Source organism: Mustela nigripes, chromosome 7 (assembly GCF_022355385.1).
Source record: "Mustela nigripes isolate SB6536 chromosome 7, MUSNIG.SB6536, whole genome shotgun sequence".
NCBI classification, from domain to species: domain Eukaryota; kingdom Metazoa; phylum Chordata; class Mammalia; order Carnivora; family Mustelidae; genus Mustela; species Mustela nigripes.
Window position 1 is genome coordinate 75345781 of NC_081563.1, and position 10216 is coordinate 75355996.

A 10216-nucleotide genomic window follows, 5' to 3' on the forward strand; every position below is an offset into this window, starting at 1 on the left:
AGATATCACCGCCCCCCACAGAGGGACGTTTTCAGCACTGGGGATACCGGGTTCCCAGGGAGCCAGTTTCATAGGGTTGTCTGCAGCCCAGCGAGGTCAGCGTGAGCTCTGCTGCCATGAGTAACACGTACAGGAGAGAGGGGGTGTCAACAGGCACAGCCTTCAAGACCAGATAGCTGGCCGTGACAGCATCACCACCAAGTGGCACCTGACAAACATGCTGTTGTCCCTCCTTTGGGGTTGAGGAGAAAAGGTGACCAGATCCAAACCCATGTGAGTTCGGCTCCCCACCTCAGGAGGGGAGGAACGTAAGAAATGCCAGACAAATGGTCTGGAGAAGAAAATGTTTGGAAAGCAGAATGCTCTGTTTCCTCCTCAGGCCCATCTAAGAAGGCCAGCTGTTGCCTCCGAGAGCTCAGTGCCTCGGGGCAGAGCTCCCTGTCAGACAGCTAGATGGCTTTGCCACTGCAGAAAGTGTGTACTCGCTCCAAGGCCCACATCTGCATAACGATTGTGTGCGTTTCCAAGCAAGGAATACCTTAGCCTGGTCCCACATCCTGTAACCTCTCCACTCTCTCCACTAGCCTTACTGGAAAGTTCCAGCAGGGCTCCATCATATACACAAAACTGCTACATGAAACCAGTAAGAATCAGTCTAATACACTCCCTGTCCCCCTGTTTTCTCGTCTTTTCTCCCTTTTCCACCCTTCACTGATAACTGACCTGGCTGAGATCTCAAGCCTCCAAACCCCTGCTAGCAGAGCTGCACTTCCTAGGCTTTCCAGGGGGTAGACCATTCTCCACTCGGCTGTGCTAGCCGGCACCTCACTGGAAAACCATGTGGAGAGATTGCTCCACCCCCAGGCAGGACCCCTTATAGCATGGTTCCCTAGGCCCCTAGGAGATGCTGAGAAAATTCTCTTCGAATAACATCATGACTTTAAAAGACAACAAATCCAAGGGTTTATTGAAAGGCAAACAGAAAGCCCCAGAGGAAATCTGTTGAGTCAAAAAGTTCTCTAATTGCACATGCCCTATGCTATTCTTGGTCACCTTCTACCTTCCCCCCATCTTCTCTTCTTACTTCAAGCATTAATCCAAAAAGTCTTCTTCTGACTTAACTTCCCCTCTTGTATTCCGACATTTACTGAGTTACTCCTGGGCTCAGTGAAACACATCCCATTGGAGGAGGACTGTCCCACTGCCGACAGTGCCCGGCTCATTTCTTGGGGGGAAAGGGTAGTCAGAGAAGATGTCCTACAAGGGGTGGCTGGGAAGGATCAGGACAGTTGTAAATATAATGGTCCTACCACATAGAGGTGATACCAGACACTGCGCTGTAGGAGCTTCTGAGGCAGGCAGAAAGGTTGAGAGCTTTGAGATGGGCTGTCCCTGAACATGGGCATCAAGTCAACAGACTACAGAGCATATAGGAAAGGGATTAACCACATGATCAAGGGTGAGAGCTGGTGGAGTGGAGGCAGGGACAGGGAATAAGGGGCCAACACCACTGAGGAATGCCAGAATCCTGGGGTAGTTGCAAGGCGGCACTGGAGATGGGGAATGAATGGCTAGCTCAGGCTTTGAGAAGAAGGGGGCTTAGCATGGCAGTGCCATAGGTGCTGCCTTGATGCAGCCAGGGAACATGCAGCTCCATCTGGGCTCTGAGCCCTGGGGGCTTGGGGAGAACCACGGGTGTGGGAGAGAGTCACAAGGGAAGTGGAAGCACTGTGCTGAGCTGGCTTCTGGTCTTTCTGGACGTGAGATGAAACAGACCATTCACAGAGACTGGGAGTAGAGCAGGCTGTCCTCGCTGTAGACAGGGCCTGCACGGGCCAGGAAGGGCCGTCAGGTGGGGATGGAGTGGGAATGTGCCCCGGCAGAAGAGTGTGCTGGGCAGGGATGGGAAAGGAAGGTGACAGGACGGGGCCGTTGTGCCAGGAGAACTGCGGGGAGGTGCGCAACCACACACCCCAGGAGCCCATGGGGGCTGAGCTCACAGAGGCCACGGCCCCCATGGCTGGGGCCGCATGCATCCTCGCCAGATGATGCCATTTTCTGAAAGAAGTTATGTGTGTTTCCTCTTTGTGAGTGCAGAATTAATATTTTATTTATGTAGGCTTTTTCTTTTTTAAATCTTTCAAACAGCTGTGTACACATTATCCTAAAGGGCAGTAGGACTCTCCAGGAGCTCGCATCCTTGTGCCGTGGACTGGGGCAGCAGCAGGGTAGGGTCAAACTATAGGACTCAGGGATGTTTTGCCCGCCACCCCCACACGTGTCTGGGTGGAAATACAGGGACTCTGTCCGGTCCCAGGCACTGACTTTCCCTGCCCACCCCTGAAGGACAAGGAAGAGCCGCCTTCCCAGCCTGAGCCGGGAGAAGCTGTCCAGGAGCATCTGGCAGAGCACTGAGGAGCGGTGAATTAGAATGCCTCATTAGACAGAGAGACACGGGACTTCCTTTTTCCCTTTCAAACCTTTAAACAAAACACATGTAAAAGCTTTCTTGCTGGCTGTTTTTGTTTTCGTTTTTGTTTTATAGAAGCGGTCGAGTTCTGCATTCTATCAGAACATCAAAAGTAATTTCAAGAGTAAATATCAAAACAGTACATTAACAAGACCATTTATTTTTCATTTCCAGCTACCGATAGTCTTTATAAACTTTCTCTGCAAACCCTCAACGCAGACATTTTTTTGAAACAACGCCAGACCTCACCGACACCTGCCTCTCCCTCTCCCCCCGCTGCACCTTGCCCGTTCTCGACCCGGGGCAGCTACAGCAGCATCGTTAACAGCAGCTCCAGCAGGTGGGTCCCTGGCTGTCCCCCACCCTTCAGGTAACTAAGTTCGGTAAATGCTTGCACTCTTGGATTGGAAGCGCTCAATGGCCGCAGCCTGCTGTCCCATCCCACCGCTCCTGTCCTCTACCATCTTCTGCCCTTTCCTGGGGTTGTTGCCCGACCCCAACTATGCATCATTTAACTTAGTAGAATTACTTTCTAATTCAGGAGGCAGTGAGCATCCTAAGTATTGAAGATCTACAGCCGCCCTGTGCATTGAGGAAGCGGCTCTACAGGATGTTTATTTCACCCTTATGGCTGCAGAGCTCAGCAGTTACAGGCCAAGACCGGCCGTCGCAAGAGCTGCTGCACCAGGTGCCATGCACAGAGGCGGCAGCCTCCCGATGGGCAGGCAGGACCCCGCGATGGCGCTCCTTCGTGGAGGCCCAGAACCTCCCCCGTGTTTGGCTAACTTGGTGTAACAGCAACCTCAGTAAGAGTGAGGAGCCCGGGACGAGTTCTTAGTGCCAGAATGCCCCCAGTGCTGCACGTTTTCCCCACACACACACCTGCAAGCCAAGCCCAATGTTGTCACCGTCCCTGCTCTGCCCTTGGGGAACTACCCAGCCTGAAATGACAGACAACCTGCCCGGTTTTTCTCTCTTGCCAAAGAACTAGAGGGCAGGCTGCCCTGCTTGGGGGGGCCCTTGCTGTACTGGGCCCCTTACCAGGTCCTGACAGGCCATAGACCAGAACCCTGTCACGTAGTATTGCCTGCCAGTGAGCCCTTGGTCTCCTCCTCAGCCCATGACCCAATGGCTCCCTACACAGTGTTCTTTAAAATGGGATTGCAGCTTTGCTAGCCCCTAAATGTTCATCCCTGCCCTGGTCTCTTTTCTAGGGGCCTTCTGTTTTCACACCTTTCCCCCAAGTCCCTTGTGTCCCATCAGACGGCACAGTCTTAGGTCTGGCAGCATTTTAGGTGAGGCCAGGCCATACTTGGGGGGCTGTCCTGGGCTGTTTCCAGCTCCCTGTCAAAACCTGGGCCCAGCTACAGTGAGGGCACTGCATGGGCTCAGTCTCGGGGCAGCCAGACCGCCCAAGACAAGTGCCCCCAGCAGGCCTCCAGCCTGGACTAATGAGGAATGGCCTCTCTCTTTGCTTCTTCCTTCAAGTGACCCTAAAACCAAGCAGCCAAATGGAAGCAAACACAAGTTGACAAAAGCAGCCTCACTCCCTGGCAAGAATGGCAACCCTACTTTTGCTGCAGTCACAGCCGGGTACGACAAGAGTCCAGGTGAGTGGCTTGGGGTCCTATCTGTCACACCTGGGCTTTGGGCACAGTAGAATTGCCTTTTATTGATTCAGAGTCCATTGTTACAGGCGGGAATGGCATTGCTAAAGTTTCTTCAAACAAAACAGATTTTTCCAGCAGCCTTGGCATTTCACACACTCCTGTCGACAGCGATGGCTCAGACAGGTACAGTAGACCATTCTTAATCAAAAGAAAGCTAAAAGGCAGGGCTAGCTTCTTCCGTCCATACCTGTGTTCCCCACGAGATTCCAATTAGGCCATCCTCTCAGAGCTCTGGTCTGTTGGGTGGAAGCAGAAGGCCCAGTGGCTCCCCCGACAGAGGGCCAGGTGTGTGTCCGTCCTACTCCCCTGTCACGGTCTGTTGTAAGAAAGGATGTGAGCACATAGAGGAGAACAAACTATGCCTGAGAGTTGGTACGTGACAGTGTGTACTAAATACTGGAGATGTGCTCTCCTGACCCTGAGCAACCCTCCTGGGCACGGTGACAGGCAGCGATTGCTGTGGTTCATTTCCCAGGTCAGTAACAGTAAAGACTGTCCGTACAGCCCCAACTCAACCTACCCTGTACTGAAAGGGGTGAGTGCTGGATTGGAAATTTTTTAAATCAATCTTCCATTACCAAAAGATCAACATAAGGAAAAAAAAGAATACCTGTTCTCTCCACAGAACACCTGCTTTGAGCCTGGCTCACAGCTCCTGCGTAGGCTAGGAGCTCAGAACCTCTCTGTGCCTGAACCCTTTTTGGCACAGGAGCCTGTCTTCCATAGCCTGAGTGCCCCCCGGTGACGCAGCGCCCGCTGTCTGCGAAGCCATGTGTAACAGGCCTGTGCACACTAACCAGTATACATCTCTGTGTGTTGCATTTTCCTCCTGTAACATCCAGCTCGGGTTTGTGGAGTCCTGCCAGCAACCCCAGCAGCCCTGACTTCACACCCCTCAATTCGTTCTCGGCCTTTGGGAATTCTTTTAACCTAACTGGTGGTGAGTGTTTAACACTAGACCTGCAACTAATAAGCACATGGACAAAGAAAAAGGAAGATGAGGTCTAGTTTTATGTGTGGAGAAACACACTGAACTAGGAGAGCCTTTTTTTTTTTTTTAAAGCTTTTACTTATTTGGAAAAAAAAAAAAAAAGATTTTACTTATTTGAGAGTGAGTGAGAGAGCGAGCGAGCACAAGTGGTGGGGCCAGAGGGAGAGGGAGAAGCAGACTCCCTGCGCTAAGCAGGGACCCTGAGATCACGACCTGAGCCAATGGCAGACACTTAACTGACTAGGCCACCCAGGCGCCTCCAGCCTGTCATTTTGTCAGCACGTTTCTTTGTCCCTGTAGTCAGGCACTGACAGAAAACACGCAGGCTGACTTCAGGGCAGCCGGGCTGTTGCAGCTTTCCCAGACAGATGCCTGGGCCCAGGCCCCATCAGCCCTTGGCACAGCGGCCTGTAGCAAGGGAGGCCCAGCAGGAACCTCTCTAAAGGGCCTTCTCTTCTACCCGCCCACAGCCCAGGCATCTGGTAGAGCCAGCTCAGTGCTAGGAGTGCCAGCTGGTTTGTGGTTCCCAGCGGTTATTTAAGAACTTCAAGAAAGGATTGTGTGTCTGAAAGGCCATGCTGGGCTCCTTACTTGGTGTCCCAGACTAGAGGCTGCAGTGTGAGCTTTGCTTTAGCTGCAGTCACGTTAGCAATGGGATGTTTGCACTGTGTCATCCAGTTAGCGGGCCGGGTAAAGAGCTCAGACTGTGTGCCGTGCACTCGAGTTCTGGGGAACACCCCCTATGCCCCGTTCTCCCCAGGCTGTGGTGGGAGCTGGCAGAGCAGGTGAGGGGCCGGCCCTAAGTGAGAGCTGGGGGGACATGTGCCTCTGAGTGAATCCCCCAGTGAGCATGGCAAAATAATACACACTTAATTGCTTCCTTATTTGCAGAAGTTTTCAGCAAACTTGGGTTATCTCGGTCATGCAATCAGGCCTCCCAGAGAGGCTGGAACGAGTTTAGTAGTGGCCCTTCGTACCTTTGGGACTCTCCAGCGACAGATCCCAGCCCTTCCTGGCCAGCCAGTTCCAGTTCCCCGACCCACACGGCCACAGTGAGTACTTGGGGCTCAGCCTCACCTGCTCCCTCATCACTCCTGCTGTTACTGTCACTGCTCCTCAGGCGGCACTGACGCCGTTACAGAGGCCGGAGCATGGCCTGGAAGGGGCAGATTAGTTCTTCTATGGTCCTCATTGCCGTGTCTTCATACTCTGCCCAAGGGACCCACGGGTATTCCTCAGCGATTACAGTCAGGAAACTATAGGAAGCACAAGTGAGCTCCAGTGGGGTGGGTCTCTGAGCTGAGCCAAAACATTACCGCCTCTTCCCAACCTGCAAGTCAGGCCGCAGGTGTGGCTGGCAGCCAGACAGCGGCAGAGGGTGGCCTTCACCCTCTACGACCTGTAGGCTGTCGAGCCCCCGGCAGCAAGCTGCTGGAGGGTGCATTAATTTTGCTTTGGGGGAGCACCTTAGCTTGAGCTTTTCCAGTGTACATTTGTTGGTTTTTCAGCTAAATTTTTCTGTCGAGATCATGCTCCAAAGAAGTATTCTTGCCAAGATAATTACTGGTTTCAGCTTTCACAAAATGATCACAGAAAAATATCCTGCTGTGATTCCCTCTTCATTCTCAGGAAAACTAAATTAGACATGCAGGGTTGAAAGTAGATACTTTACCTTCTTTACTTGTAAATCATTCTGGATTCAGCTTTAGAGAATGGTTAAGCTGCTTTTAAAATGGGTCAGTAAATATTTGGGGCTTCACAGGCCATCCTGCTTCTTTGCATCTGTTCCCCTCTGCTGCCGTCATGCCGACATGGCCGGACGGGCCCTCCCCCAGCGGGGCAGTCATGTGCCCGCAGCCCTTTGACTTAGAAACAGGCAGGGCTGGGTGTGGCCCACTGTGGTTTGCCAGCCCTTTAAGAGAGCAGACCCATCTGCTCAGATGCTGAGATGGCTGTACGTATGAAACATTTGTTTCAAAATAAAGAAGGTGAAACCACTTCTGGCCCAGCCCCAGTTTCTAGCATAAGCGTCACCCGCGTAGCACATGTGCGCCTGTCAGCCTTGATGCTCCATGCTGCGTGTTTTCTGTCTTCTCAGTCGATCCTTGGCAACACCAGCAGCTTGTGGTCCACCACTCCATTCAGCAACTCGATCTGGTCCAGCAACCTGAACAGTACCCTGCCCTTCACCACTCCAGCCAACGCGCTGCCAAGCATTGGCCTCATGGGCACAGAAAACTCCTCTGCTCCTCATGCTCCCTCCACCTCGAGTCCAGCCGATGACTTGGGGCAGACCTACAACCCATGGCGGATATGGAGCCCCACAATCGGAAGAAGAAGCTCCGACCCTTGGTCTAATTCACACTTCCCTCATGAGAATTGAAATTAGGCAACAAAACAAAACAAAGTGGGGGCCCCTCATCTAGATCATGATATGCCAGTTTTTGAGACATCTTTTTAAGGCTGTTACTGCTGTAGCTTCCCACTCTCCACCCTCCTCATCTTTGCAAAACAGATTCAAGCAGGGCAGGCTTGTACCACTCGCTTCTTTCAGATCTTTCTTGCAATTATGATAATATGAGATTTGCTGTTGTGCTTTTAGGGAAAAGTCTGGACTCAGCCACAAACTCTCTAATAAGACCTGTACATCTGAAAACCTTAGCTGCTATCAAGTCTCCACCACCTGTCTTCTTCCATCCTTTATTTATCTGTCTGAACACAAATTTGACATTTACAGCTAAGGAGATAATTTGAGTTGATTCAGAAGTCCTGGCATGTGACAATTTTATTAAATTACCAAGTTTGGTTTTTAATAATTTTGCAATATTATGCACCAAGATCTAATTTTAAAAATGTATGAGGACTTTGTGCTGAAAAATACAGAGTATTTTTTTAAAATAAGGCTGTCTTGGTTTAAAAGCAGATTACAGAAATGTAAGTCAACTTTAAGAACCGTGAATGAATGTAAAAACATTCGGTTGAGACCATACGCATTTTCTGTGCTGTTTGTACTTGAGGTATGTACCATTTGTATACCTGAAGTTATTTTAACGATAAACTGAAATGCACATAGCCAAGTCTTGGGATACAAGATTGAATGTGTATTTCTTAAAAATACAACTTTGTGTTGTACTTTGAAATAAATGATGCTTTTTTCAAAAGCCTTGAATTGTTGTGTGTCTCTTCTTTACAGTAAGATGAATTTATTCATCACTGGATTCTCTCACCCCAGAGCGTACCGTTCTATCATTGCCTTATTCCGTGCAGTTTGATTTATTGTGGCTGGAAACCCCTGTGGTCTAATTAAATTCCATGTCTTTCCATGGTGGTCACTGAAGGTCCTTGAGAGAAAATAATTGGCACATCTAAAATTTATTCTTCCTTTTAATTACAAGTGTTTAGACCCTTTTGCAATTTTTCAGATCCCCTCAGATGCTCCAAATGGAACCTGTAGAAACACCACATACCAGGCACACTGGTTACGCCACAGTGCGTCAGCCCGGCTGACTCTCTCACACGGTCTTGCCTGCTCCAACTGGCTTTTCTCCCCCACTTATTTCCAGTCTATTTTAAAAGCCAGCTTTTGAACACTTAGCCTTACTGGGTAACCAGCAGACACTAAACACAAACTTTCTGTTTGAGGTCAATTACATCATGAAGAAATCCAACCATTCCCCAAGGTCAAAGTGGTTCAGATGAAACATGCAAAGTGAATTTGAGTCCCACCTCTTCTCTGCTTTACACCAAGGCTCAGTAGAACCAGCCATGTCGCCTTTCCAACCTATATTTTGTCCTTCAGGGACACCAGAGCCCTGGTGCTCGGGGTCCATGGCAAATGTGGCCCTCAGACAGTCTCACTAGCGTATCTCCTATCTCCTGTATGCACTTGCAAAACTGCAACACACACATTCAAGGCTGGAGCTTCTCTTTATCCACCAAAGCCAATCAGGTATTACTGACCAACAAAAACAGGTGAGCTTTCTGTTGTTAACTTTACCTCATTTACAAGAGAAACAATTTGGTTCCAAACTTTACCTCAATAAAGGTATCTCATTAAAGGCTTCTGAACTTCTTCCTTAGAATCACCTCACACTCCCAAAATGCCTTCCTCTTTAAAAAAAAAAAAAAAAGTTCTAATTTCACTCCATGTTGCTAACAGTAGCAGGACTGAGAAAAACCATACACATGAAATGAGGAAAAATACAAACAAGAGCTTCTGCTGTTACTTTGTTCCTTCCCAGTAACTCTCGCAGGAGATGTTTGCCTGGCAACAGACCCATCTAACCTGAACTGACAGGATTCAATCTAACGGTTTATGGTGAAAAACTTGTTAGCATGGTAGTTTGCTTTGCACAAAGCTGAGTTTGAATTTTAGAAGTAAAAGCTTGGGGCACCTGGGTGGCTCAGTCAGTCAAGCATCTGCCTTCGGCTCAGATCCTGGGGTCCTGGGATCAAACCCCACATTGGGCTCCTTGCTCAGCAGGGAGTCTGCTTCTCCCTCTACCTGCTGCTCCCCCTGCTCCTTTTCTCTCTCATTCTCTCAAATAAAATCATTTAAAAAAAAAAAAAAAAAAAAAAAAAGCTCTGAGGCACCTGGGTGGCTTAGCCAGTTAAGCACCCAACTCTTCATCTCAGCTCAGGTCATGAGCTCAGGGTTGTGAGATCGAGATTGAGCTTGCTCCATGAGAAGTCCTCTTGGGATTCTTTTCCTCTCCCCCTGCCCCCCCCCCCCCCCCCCCCCCCCCCCGCACCATCCCTCTCCCTGCTCATGCTTGCGCTCTCTCTAAATAATAAATATTTTTAAAATAAACTAAAATGTAAATGGACCAAATACTCCAATCAAAAGACATGGAATATCAGAATGGATAAAAAAAACAAGACCCATCAATGTGCTGCTTACAAGAGACTTGAGACACAATGACACCTCCAGATTGAAAGTGAGGGGGTAGAGGACATTTATCATGCTAATGGCATCAAATGAAAGCAGGGATAGCTGTCCTTATATCTTACAAACTGGATTTTAAGCCAAAGGCTGTAGTAAAAGATGACGAGGGACACTAAATCATAATAAGAGAAGATCTAACA

General features: G+C 49.5%; 1 protein-coding gene across 2 annotated transcripts in view; it reads left to right on the top strand.

The window, feature by feature from the left end:
- Window positions 1-8292, top strand: part of TMEM131 (transmembrane protein 131) — a 209122-nt gene extending 200830 nt beyond the window's left edge. For both annotated transcript variants that reach the window (XM_059406161.1, XM_059406162.1), the window contains 6 exons: window positions 2645-2810; window positions 3959-4080; window positions 4167-4263; window positions 4983-5080; window positions 6023-6183; window positions 7230-8292. In XM_059406161.1, the coding sequence (XP_059262144.1) occupies window positions 2645-2810; window positions 3959-4080; window positions 4167-4263; window positions 4983-5080; window positions 6023-6183; window positions 7230-7514 (929 nt within the window). In that variant the 3' untranslated portion in view covers window positions 7515-8292. The remainder of the gene's footprint in view (window positions 1-2644; window positions 2811-3958; window positions 4081-4166; window positions 4264-4982; window positions 5081-6022; window positions 6184-7229) is intronic.
- Window positions 8293-10216: the final 1924 nt, after the last annotated feature.